This window comes from Mizuhopecten yessoensis, unplaced genomic scaffold (assembly GCF_002113885.1).
Source record: "Mizuhopecten yessoensis strain PY_sf001 unplaced genomic scaffold, ASM211388v2 scaffold11023, whole genome shotgun sequence".
In the NCBI taxonomy this organism is placed as follows: Eukaryota; Metazoa; Mollusca; class Bivalvia; order Pectinida; family Pectinidae; genus Mizuhopecten; species Mizuhopecten yessoensis.
The window spans coordinates 460,920-473,770 of record NW_018408840.1 but is presented as its reverse complement, the minus strand read 5'-3'; the positions used below and the strand labels follow the sequence as shown (position 1 = coordinate 473,770).

The following is a 12,851-nucleotide window of genomic DNA, read 5'->3' as shown; positions in this document are numbered from 1 at the left end:
CCATCCAATTTAAAACAAAAATATTTTTGACAAATGACAATTTTGATTCTGATTATATGAATTCAAACAGCAACTGCGCACTTCAGGCCCATTTAATTTGAATAAATTGATCTTGGTAGGCCCGGTTGAAAAATGTTATAGTTATATATTCAGTGCAACAAAACAACACAAATTTTCCTCAATTATGTTAATTTATTTCAATCATCTACCTTCATTATTTTTCTTTTTCTTTTTCTCCCTTTTCTTTGACTTGTCATCCGGTATGTCAGAAACTGGGGTCCATTGAAACACAGCATCCTGTATCTCAACAGCATTTGAGTCGTCTAGAACTTCGGAGCTAGGCGCTTGGTACTCATCTCTTAACATTAATTTCTGTTGGTGTCAAACAATGAGTTTTAATATATTAGAAGTAGAAGTTATTTGATTTTAATAGAGTATGTGTACTTTTCATATGCAAATACAGATACAGATGGTGATGCTTTTTTTAATTTATTTTTGTATACAACACAAAACGATTAATCGAAGTTCTCAGTAGAAACTCGTGATTTGATACTGATTAACTAATAGATAATGATTAAGTTTTTCTATAAATGAACATTATTAATTATTAAAAAAATATAATTAAACAGATTTGTTTGTAGTAAAGTTCTTTATCCAGACGTATTAATAAGATTGGCAAGTTTAATTAAACAACAAGTCAAATTCAACAAATAAAGAAAAATGAAAATATGTGTTGAAAAATTATATTAACGATAACATTGTCGATTGAAGTGTTACCGTATAAAGGTGTGTTCTTGACTCTTGTGGAAGCTGTTTAATAGATACACGCGTACCTACCTTTACACGTTCAAAAGTGATTCTCGACTCGCCAAGAGTACGTGTAGCAAAAGGCACAAAAGACACGATGATCCGAAGAAAGTCCAATGTAGACACCAAAGCAAACGCCTGATGTAGTAATAAGTAACACAGACACGTTCGTTAAAGGTTAGATTCCATATCAATTTTCCCGAGAGAAAAATGAAACGAATTCGTAATTAACTCTTATGAAGGTAGAAACGTAAAATTTTAATCTGAGAAGAAATTTAATTTGAACTAAAACATAAGATCAACAGCAAGAAAGATGCAAAAAAGCCAAACAAACAAACAAACAAACATACAAACAAACAAACAAACAAACAAACATAAGCAAAAACAAAACAAAAAACGACAGCTCGCGTGATTCCAGTTAATTTTGATGGGACTTTTAATAACGTATTCTTAACGATTAAGTTTCGAAGTTTATTCCTTAATTTTTTAATATTTTTTTTTAATTTTTCAATTCACAGTCATATTACAGCAATATCATTTATGACCATATATATATAATACAGTATAATATTTATGACATATATGTATGTACTTTGTAGTATGAAATTTGCATCCAGATTTCTCATTTAAAGATTAAAGTACAATATATGTAAATTGGCTTTGAAACAATCGCTATATTACTATCAAATTTCTGTAAACGATTGAATTCAAAATATGCTCTCAAAGAATAAGGTAAGTGAGCAAATATAATATCAATGCCGATTTATTCATTATTTTGAACTCGTTGTAAGCAAAACAAATAAAAACCGATATTAATACATATGTTTATTTTTATTGGTTATGCAACTAGAAGGAAAATGTATGTCTTCCCAAATGTTCAATTCTTAATTTAGTTTGATGTGATTTTAACAAACTGACCGTTGATGCTGTGAGTTCGTTTCCAAATGCACGGTAAGTTGCTATGGTTGCGACAGAGGCGATAGAGGGCGTCACTGGGATAATGGCGTTGGTAATAGAATTGATGATGGCAGCGGTGCGCAAAACACGCACTTCACTTTTTCTGATTGCTGCAATAATTGAAATAATCGGAATACGTTTGTGAAGATCTAAAGATGAAACGAAAATCCAATATCAAAGCTTTATGGTCACATGTGATATAGGATTGTTTTTACTTAAGATCGTTTAATAAATACAGGTTTAATATACACATTCCTGAATCAACAATATACCATGTTTCATTGTATAGTTTGTTCACGATATATATACATACAGTATAAAATAAATGAGTATTATTTCCTTGCGTACCTGTGATGGCGGACTGGAACGACTCCTCCCATCCGTACATCTTTATCATCTTCATACTATTGAGTACTTCTGTCATTTTTCTTATCTGAATCAGATATGAGTGGACTCAGTTTAATCATATACGTGTGTTGTTTATTTTCGACATTTTTGTATTTACTTAATATACACATTTACTTTCAGTGTACTTCATTTAACGATGAAAAATATCATTAACCGTTTCAATCTCATATGAATTCATATAAATATCTTGTTTCATATATATCCAACTGTCAAAAAGGAAAAAAATAAATCGATAAAAAAGTGTTATAATGTAACCATTTTATCCCGGAAGAGAAATACTCATGTTTAATTAATGCAGCAAAAATAGCTTACTCTCTTGTCCGTGTGAATTAATGTTTTCCGTCTGAGAGATGCTACCACTATTGTCAGTTGCGCCTGAAATAGAAGTGCAAAGAGTAACTTTTTGAGAGAAAAAAATGAAATCTTAAGGAATTATACAAAAATAAAATGTCGACTTTATAAGGATTTAACGGCACTTTTTTCAATTTCATACAGGCATACACATTGAAAAAATGTCGTCAGTACAAACGAAATTCCCGAAACATCATTACGTCATCAAAATGTTTGCTTCTAGCGGTTCATGTCGTTCGAGGTGGGAGGAGAAACTTCGAAATGACGCTGATCCAATTGCGTCCATAGCCGTATGAACGCAATTTCTTTTGGTAATGCTCGTAGAGGAACTTGCAGTACAAATGTTATTATAATGTCATATTTGTTCTGATGATGATATTTACAACAGAATGTCAATCTTTCTTTCTTTAGATGAATTTGGTCAGCAAACAATAGTTTATAGAAAAATGCCAATACAGATAATAAGAAATGATAATAAGATTTGCTTATTGTTCAGAAAGTTTGACTTATTGCTCTCTATGAAACACTTCGTCAGACATCACTCGGGTCTGACATTGGAAAATAGATATATCAAATCATTGGCTAAACTTAAAATATTGGTTGTGTAAAAACATTTGTGGTTTTCATGGTTGCTATTTAACGAATTGCGTTTATATATCTGATAAATGTGTCCCTTACATACGGTATCCACGAATAGGTTTACTAGAATTAATGTGAACAGCTTAAACCACGACAGAAAGTAACCAACAACATTTCATGCTATACAATATTGTCAAGTATTCCCTAGATAAATCCTTATAAAACAATCAGACAATACACAGGTTATGAGAATATCATTTTTTTAGGATTTACTTCCCCTTTATCCTGACATTATTTGCAGCAAAACTCATAATGCTTTGCTTGAAGTTCAATCCAATTTAATTGTGATAATCAAAGATAAATAACAACAACAAACCCTACCTTTGGTTGATATATGCCAAATATTAATAATAACAACACTCACCTGTAGTTGATAACAGATAAGAAACGACCCGAGAGCAATGAAGCACCAGTAGCCTATCAGGTAATAGGCGTAGGCCGTTCCAATGATGACGTAGACAGGGAGAGCCAGTAGATATACAAATGATATACAGTTGATAAACACCCTCATAGAGTCAGCACCAAATATTGTAACAATCTAAAAAATACCATGATAACAGGATTATAATCCGCTATGAACAATGTTATGTAATGTAGAATAAATATGGAAAAAGTCATGGACAATACTGCAGTGTATTACATTGTGAAATGGAAATATTTACAGAAACCTCGAGGAATATTGAAAAAATCTACAACGGGAAACTCACATATGATATTCACTAAAATGGACACTACATGTACAATATCGTTTCGTACAATAAACGGTACTTGTTATTCCTTCCTCATCTTTCAACATTTCGAAAAATTGCAATAACCGTTGTTCAACCGTTGTCAGTATAGCGTGACCGGGCAGAATGCTGTGCTGGGTGCCTCCGGCATAGTATTTCAGTGAGATAGCACTATGATGTCGGCATAACATCCGTGCTGTCACAAGGAGGCAAATACACTAATATACCCTGCCTCCGGCACACATTCGCACATGCATGCATGCATGCATACGCAAAACACATGGAGGCCCGTCCTAAAATGAACTTAACTATTATTAGGACGTTAAACAAAACAAAACCAAAACCAAACCAACATGGATAAGATCGTTTAACATTGAAATACAGTAACCTAAATAGACAATAACATTTAGCATGGAAATGATACTAAATAGGAAATATCGCATAAAAGGTATTAGTTATAATGGATAGTATAACAGGTATAATACACAAAGAATCATTGCAATGACGCCATGATATCAGCTGATAAAGAAAATAATAGCATTATGTACTGAGGTTAAGACAAAGGGATCACTACTGGTGGTAACATTCAAACAACCTTTTATCAAACTCAGAGATCATATGTGTCCATAATTGATTTGTCAAGATCTATTCGTTAATATCAGCAGACGACAGGAGGTGAATGGTCGCATGGATACCTTGTATCTGTCGTTTGTATTCTGATCTTACCTCAGATGCTACCTTGCCTTTAACGCTCTTTAGTTTAAGAATCTTCTTGTAGACAACGCCTAACATACCAGCTCGAAACCGTATACCTTCGACAACGAAAATCAGCGTTTGTTATGTAACAGCAAATAAAAACAAAATGAATAAAATAAATCGCGATGTAAATGCATCTGATTTTAGATGGATCTAACTGTTCAAAGCCGCTCTCTCTCGCCAATCAAACTTTTCCAAAATTGCAAAAAGAACTTTCTTATGGATATCATTCAAAATATATTATATATAGATTACAGTTTGACATAATTGAGACTGTTGTCTTTATTTTTAATAATCCTTGGGCTAGATGTAACATAATTATACACTACTATATGGTTTGTAGTTGTGCTTGTCAATGTTGTAAATACACCCGTTCATTTAAAATAAATCGACTATTTCAGTTATTAGGGTGTAGTTTTACCTGTTTGGACACCAAAGAAAATAATGAATACAAATGACGTAGCTCTCAAAACCTGCCCGACAAGATTTCCGGCCAAAAGTGCCATAGCGTAGCCCAGGTCCGAAGACTCCGACTCCAGATAGCTCACCACGAGATTGGTAATGAAACCCTGAAGAAATTATTGCACGTGTATCTACATTTAAAATCAAAATTATAACTGAAATAAATCTTTCGTATTTAAAGCTATCGATTAACAAGATCTACTTAGACAATCTCAATAGCACAAAGTCAAACGCGCCACTATTAGTTAAAATATGTTCTGCTGTACTTGACAAATGTTATTGTTCTTGTTCAGCATATCTGCCATTTCAGAATAATGTACACATGTGAGCTAGACTGGCTGACAATATTCTATTTTAATATGGCTCCAATGCAAGAAGAGACGATGTTGTAGCTTGTGTCTGGAACTTATCCTGGCACAGTTTGTATCAATGGTCGTTTAAGTGACGATGTTGTAGCTTGTGTCTGGAACTTATCCTGGTACAGTTTGTATAAATGGTCGTTTAAGTGACGATATTGTAGCTTGTGTCTGGAACTTATCTTGGCACAGTTTGTATAAATGGTCATTTAAGTGACGATATTGTAGCTTGTGTCTGGAACTTATCCTGGCACAGTTTGTATAAATGGTCATTTAAGTGACGATTTTGTAGCTTGTGTCTGCAACTTATCTTGGCACAGTTTGTATAAATGGTCGTTTAAGTGACGATATTGTAGCTTGTGTCTGGAACTTATCCTGGCTCAGTTTGTATAAATGGTCATTTAAGTGACGATATTGTAGCTTGTGTCTGGAACTTATCTTGGCACAGTTTGTATAAATGGTCGCGTAAGTGACGATGTTGTAGCTTGTGTCTGGAACTTATCTTGGCACAGTTTGTATAAATGGTCGTTTAAGTGACGATGTTGTAGCTCGTGTCTGGAACTTATCCTGGCACAGTTCGTATAAATGGTCATTTAAGTGACGATTTTGTAGCTTGTGTCTGGAACTTATCTTGGCGCAGTTTGTATAAATGGTCGCGTAAGTGACGATGTTGTAGCTTGTGTCTGGAACTTATCTTTGCACAGTTTGTATAAATGGTCGTTAAAGTGACGATGTTGTAGCTTGTGTCTGGAACTTGTCTTGGCACAGTTTGTATAAATGGTCGCGTAAGTGACGATAGTGTAGCTTGTGTCTGGAACTTATCCTGGCACAGTTTGTATAAATGGTCGTTTAAGAATAAGTTATCTGTTTCGCGAAAAGTTGTTAATATGTTACGTTATCAAGTGTATTATAGCTACCTTTCCTAATTCGCCGTCATTCCTGACTTCGTGTATGTATTTATTACATAATCATATTTAAAGGTTTTCAAAATAAGTGCGCGCCTTTCTGTCACTATTTTAGGAAAGGTAGATATCAATTTTATCTACTAAAAGATTATTTACCAATCAATAGTACGATAATTAGATTTCCGTGTTTTGAGATAAAATTCTTCATCCTTCTGCACTGTGACAAATACAAAATATGCTTAAAACAGAATACTCTTTACACCAAACAGACCATGATTTGTTTGTCTTGCGATTAAATGACCATGCCAAACAAGTGACGATTAGTCATTAAAGAATGATACTTACGCTCATGAAAAATGTGAGCACAGCGTTGATACATACAAGTAGTATCTTTATATACAATCGTGTCTGGATGAACTTCAGCCAAGCCCTCAAAAACGAGGACCCCTCTTCCCCGTGACTCGCTACCTCTTTCTCCCATATTTGTTCTAATCTGCAACACAAACATACGTCACTGGATAGAGTGCGAGTTGTTATACTTTTTCCATTTTAACATAAGAATCCTTATCGTACTAAGCCGTGCTTTATTGTACAGTAACCTCCCCTTAGTTTCGTTGCTGATGTAACTATAGCACATCTGGGCCAGGACACTAGCTTTGATCTAGTGGTTCAGTCTGTGGGCCAGGACACCAGCTTTGATTTAGATGCTCAGTCTGTGGGCCAGGACACTAGCTTTGATCTAGTGGCTCAGTCTCTGGGCCAGGACACTAGCTTTGATCTAGTGGCTCCGTCTGTGGGCCAGGTCACTAGCTTTGATCTAGTGGCTCAGTCTGTGGGCCAGGGCACTAGCTTTGATCTAGTGGTTCAGTCTGTGGGACAGGACACTAGCTTTGATCTAGTGGTTCAGTCTATGGGCCAGGACACCAGCTTTGATTTAGATGCTCAGTCTGTGGGCCAGGACACCAGCTTTGATTTAGTTGCTCAGTCTGTGGGCCAGAACACTAGCTTTGATCTAGTGATTCAGTCTCTGGGCCAGGACACCAGCTTTGATTTAGATGCTCAGTCTGTGGGCCAGGACACTAGCTTTGATTTAGTTGCTCAGTCTGTGGTCCAGGACACTAGCTTTGATCTAGTGGCTCAGTCTCTGGGCCAGGACACTAGCTTTGATCTAGTGGCTCAGTCTGTGGGCCAGGGCACTAGCTTTGATCTAGTGGTTCAGTCTGTGGGACAGGACACTAGCTTTGATCTAGTGGTTCAGTCTCGGGGCCAGGTCACTAGCTTTGATCTAGTGGCTCCGTCTGTGGGCCAGGACACTAGCTTTGATCTAGTGGTTCAGTCTCGGGGCCAGGTCACTAGCTTTGATCTAGTGGCTCAGTCTGTGGGCCAGGACACTAGCTTTGATCTAGTGGTTCAGTCTGTGAGTGCGATAGTATAATGATCTGAATTGACCCAGTGTTCCAATCCCATTCTAGTGCGCAGAATATCAGACCACTGTTGTTGGTTATATCTTATGTTTATTTCATCCGTTAGGTATGATTTTTACAATATTAAAACTATTGTCATGTAAAAGTACATAGTAACATTTGTTTTTGTTTGTGACAGTGGTTCGGTGATATTTTTAGCAATTTGCCTTTTTAACACATTGATATATCATATTTTATAGACCGATATGTTCGCTGAATGCAATGATACTAGTATAAATGAAGATATATATGTAATTTATTATCTTTGTTCAGCATTTTGCCACAGTGATCTTGAATAAACAGCACATGCCTTTAAGGACTTCCTGCAATCTCTACATTATTATATAACCCTGAAGACTAGCGTTTTCCTGATTTCAGAACTAATTTGACCGACACACCGTTTGATCCTAGTAACGAATAATTCCTTCTAATGTCGACAAAGATATGTTTGGAAACAGTTATCAAACATGCTCATTTGGAATGAAGTATTTCAAACTATATAAAACGTTTGACGGAATTACAAAACATGTAAAAGAGACCAATACTGGCACCTGTCTGTGTTGACGTCACACGACTCCCAGTCCGATATTTTCCATATGTCCTCCTCCTTTAAAGCCTCATCCCTGTGTCTGTAGATCTTCATTACCAGGGAGGACATCCATGAAATTGTAATGTAGGAGAAGAAACCAGCTTTGTTAACCGGGATCTTCCCGTCTCTGTAAATAACATTATACCATAACGTCAACATAGACATACAGATTTGTTTCGAAACGATTTATAATGTCTAACAAATGTAGGTATTTTAACTATATGAGGATAAGAAACTGAATTTCCGACACAAAATTATACAACTTCAGGATGCATTCCAATTTTCACCATATTTACATACCGATTGCAATTACCTGGAATGTAGTGTAAACCGAAAGTGGCATTACAATAGCAAGAACAATTTGATTTTGTTATAAGAAATAAAACCGTTACATAAATTCTCCAGCCTCTCCATATTCACAAATGATGCATCAGTAGATCTTGTCCATATGCCCAAGAGGCCCAACTTTGACCCAAATCGGATAACATCTATATTTCGACTAATCAGAAGCCACTGTACGTCGGCCATCTTATACACTTGTTAAATGGCACTTATAAGTGTTTCTAGTGCCAGGATATGTACTCTTGTACCACATTTTATTGAAATCGAACATTGTTTGCACTTCAACCAATGGGGAACCAGTTAATGGTGGCCATGTTTTCATTGAATTTGCGTGACAGATTTCAGGACAACTTTTACCAATCAGACTGCAGTCCCAGCTTCTTCAGTTACATCTTTTGATTAAACTGATCCGCTTGGAACCAAAAAGCATGAAACTATGCCAGAGTTCTGACCTATTTAGATAAATATATTGAGAGCTAATGTAGCCTATTGTTTCTGGTATTATTTAGCCAATCATAATAGAATGGCTATCTACATTAACACTACAATCGGTATTACGTTAAAAATATGACCATGGCGCTGTAAAATTATGACATTACTGAAAACTACAACTATAACTTCTTTTATAGGAAAAGTGATCAGTGAAGAGGAGGGCAGAATCAACTCCCTTCTTTTTAGCTTATCTCATTATACGTTTAACGTTATTTAAGCTTATCTCATTATACTTGTAACGTTATTTAAGCTTATCTCATTATACTTTTAACGTTTTTACTAGTTGTGTTTACTAGTTGTGTATAAGCAGTTGTGTTTACTCGTTGTGTTTACTAGTTGTGTTTACTTGTTGTGTTTACTAGTTGTGTATAAGCAGTTGTGTTTACTAGTTGTGTTTACTTGTTGTGTATAAGGAGTTGTGTTTACTAGTTGTGTATAAGCAGTTGTGTTTACTAGTTGTGTTTACTAGTTGTGTATAAGGAGTTGTGTTTACTAGTTGTGTTTACTTGTTGTATATAAGGAGTTGTGTTTACTAGTTGTGTTTACTAGTTGTGTATAAGGAGTTGTGTTTACTAGTTGTGTTGACTAGTTGTGTTGACTAGTTGTGTTGACTAGTTGTGTTTACTAGTTGTGTATAAGGAGTTGTGTTTACTAGTTGTGCATAAGGTGTTGTGTTTACTAGTTGTGTTTACTAGTTGTGTTTACTAGTTGTGTTTACTTGTTGTGTATAAGGAGTTGTGTTTACTAGGTGGGTTTACTAGTTGTGTTTACTAGGTGTGTATAAGGAGTTGTGTTTACTTGTTCTATTTACTAGTTGTGTATAAGGAGTTGTTTTTATTAGTTTTGTTTACTAGTTGTGTATAAGGAGTTGTTTTTATTAGTTTTGTTTACTAGTCGTGTATAAGGAGTTGTATTTACTAGTTGTGTATAAGGAGTTGTTTTTATTAGTTTTGTTTACTAGTTGTGTATAAGGAGATGTGTTTACTAGTTGTGTTTACTAGTTGTGTATAAGGAGTTGTGTTTACTTGTTGTATTTACTAGTTGTGTATAAGGAGTTGTTTTTATTAGTTTTGTTTACTAGTTGTGTATAAGGAGTTGTATTTACTAGTTGTGTATAAGGAGTTGTGTTTACTAGTTGTGTTTACTAGTTGTGTATAAGGAGTTGTGTTTACTAGTTGTGTATAAGGAGTTGTGTTTACTAGTTGTGTTTACTAGTTGTGTATAAGGAGTTGTATTTACTAGTTGTGTTTACCAGTTGTGTATAAGGAGTTGTGTTTACTAGTTGTGTATAAGGAGTTGTGTTTACTAGTTGTGTATAGGGGTTGTGTTTACTAGTTGTGTTTACTAGTTGTGTATAAGGAGTTGTATTTACTAGTTGTGTTTACCAGTTGTGTATAAGGAGTTGTGTTTACTAGTTGTGTATAAGGAGTTGTGTTTACTAGATGTGTTGACTAGTTATGTTTACTAGTTGTGTATAAGGAGTTGTGTTTACTAGTTGTGTTTACTAGTTGTGTTGACCTGAAAATATAGCATGTTTACAGATAGCATGCATGATTGAAATGTTGATTTACATGATTAGAAGGAAGACGTACGTACCTTAAGTAAATGCTAATTTAATTCATATCATTAGACATTAGCATATTTGGACAGATCCTGACCGCCGTTGTAACAAAGTGCATATATACGTCAATACACATATTTGATTGTAAAATGTTTCCGATGTTGCTACTTAGTCAATATTAAATGTACTATTTCAAAGATGTCTGCTGGATAACCGAACTACTCGGTAGTGAAGCGGACGTAAAACCTATCAATCAATAAGATTTTTTCACTTATGAAAGGCACTTGTTAAAACAAGCAGGGTACTTGATAATTTTTGTGCAAATTATTAGAATTCATGTTTCTTACTTTGAAGACGGACGAAATGGCTTCAATGTCTTGAGAGAAACAGAATATTTCCGGCTATATGCAGACCCATGAGTGAAATGGCTGTCTGTTAGTCCATTCAAGGTCTGCATCCTGGAATAGTGAAAACAATACAGAAGATGACACGTTTTTATGAACAAGTCTCCAATAATACACCCCTGACTTTGAAACAGTAGTTTACACAGACAAAAGATATGTTAAAGGTCTTATTGAGACTTTATTTATTCACATCTATTCGATTTTATCTTAATATCTTGCCGTCTTATGATCCATAAAATTGTTTTGATAAATATATGAATATGGATACTTTATTATTATTAAACAATTACCTAATATTCTCTCCTTCCATATCAGGGTCGCCATTGATAGCGGGATTATCAAAGGACAGTTTATCTTTCCTGTCCGGAAATATACTAAACTTTCGGAGCTGTGGCTTGCCATCATCGCTCATCTTGGCACAGAATATACCTGTAGAAGAAACTAAATATTATTTGTAAAAGTAGTAGTTTTCACACCTCATTCATCAAATATTCATTTGCTTTAAACATTAACAATTAAACAGCAGTTTAATAAAAACACAACAAATCATACTAAACTGTAATGTTTCACAGGTTTCGAAGTGAAGTGGAATGTCGTGAGTCCACTAATACTACAAACACAGTAAAGAGTAGAAATTAACATGCCGCATAAATATATATATATATGATATATTACATTTCGTATTATTTGATCACTTTATTAGAAAGGTAGTTTTAAAAACAATAATATCAGTTACATCTAAAATGTATAATGTAATTTAATAAATGAAAGATATTAATATATACAATGAACCTAGTATAATATTTCAGAAATCTATAGCCTTTGTCGTATCTCCTATCTTGTCCTGTATGATAATGTCATCATAACTTGCACTTATTGTAACAATAAAGTTGAAAAGTTATGTGTTTTAACAGTGCATATAAACTATAATACAGCCCCCTTGAACGAAGAATCGATATCGCAATCACTGCAATTAAAACAGAATCCTTACTGTTTTCACCAATGTGAGCTTACCTTAAGGAAATCTGCTTCTAACACTAGTTTCCTTGAAGACGTATGTAGTTGTAAAAATCCGGCAGGTTGTGAAATCTGTTCATCCTACCTTGTAATGGAAAGGCAATAAAAGGAGATCTTATATTATCTACCATTATATTAACTACGAGCCTGACATGGTTTCCTTTCGTTGGCCTCTAGTTCCTACAGCGTCCTATTTTCTGTCCGATGTGAACGGATAGAGATGTATCACAATGTATTCCAACACATGCTATCCTCAAATTTTAATACTAGGTGTTTGTTTCATTTGCGCGGTCACGTTATTAAGCCTTCTTCACCAGCCTACAAGCGGTTACGGTTGATTTATATTCAAATTAAATCGTCGATTAAAATGTTAATTATTATGTTAACATAATTTTGTAAACTGATATTTTTCTCTCGTTACAACCAATATAATGCTTAAAACATCCCTCTAAATTTCATTTAAATTTAGAAATTTTTGCATCTGACAGACAGATAGAAGGTGAGTGATACGTACCGGATTTTGCAGGCTCATGTTGTCTAGCTGAATGTGTTCCTCGGGTTCTGTTGCATCTTTTTGATATGAAGTAGAAGTTATCGTCGTGAACAAATGTACG

The 12,851-nt window shown here is 34.7% G+C and overlaps 1 protein-coding gene across 4 annotated transcripts in view; it reads right to left on the bottom strand.

Annotated features, from left to right (window-relative positions):
• The window catches only part of LOC110464705 (multidrug resistance-associated protein 5-like), a 31,578-nt gene extending 19,144 nt beyond the window's left edge, over window positions 1-12,434 (bottom strand). Inside the window, exons 1-14 of one of the 4 annotated variants that reach the window (XM_021520058.1) lie at window positions 12,235-12,434; window positions 11,778-11,830; window positions 11,511-11,661; window positions 11,164-11,274; window positions 8,384-8,548; window positions 6,715-6,862; window positions 5,068-5,215; window positions 4,617-4,702; window positions 3,527-3,700; window positions 2,485-2,547; window positions 2,113-2,197; window positions 1,726-1,874; window positions 838-945; window positions 210-372 (exon numbers count right to left, since the gene is read on the bottom strand). In XM_021520058.1, the coding sequence (XP_021375733.1) occupies window positions 210-372; window positions 838-945; window positions 1,726-1,874; window positions 2,113-2,197; window positions 2,485-2,547; window positions 3,527-3,700; window positions 4,617-4,702; window positions 5,068-5,215; window positions 6,715-6,862; window positions 8,384-8,548; window positions 11,164-11,274; window positions 11,511-11,632 (1,522 nt within the window). In that variant the 5' untranslated portion in view covers window positions 11,633-11,661; window positions 11,778-11,830; window positions 12,235-12,434. The remainder of the gene's footprint in view (window positions 1-209; window positions 373-837; window positions 946-1,725; window positions 1,875-2,112; window positions 2,198-2,484; window positions 2,548-3,526; window positions 3,701-4,616; window positions 4,703-5,067; window positions 5,216-6,714; window positions 6,863-8,383; window positions 8,549-11,163; window positions 11,275-11,510; window positions 11,662-11,777; window positions 11,831-12,234) is intronic. The other 3 variants (XM_021520057.1, XM_021520059.1, XM_021520056.1) reach the window with 3 other exon arrangements.
• Window positions 12,435-12,851: the final 417 nt, after the last annotated feature.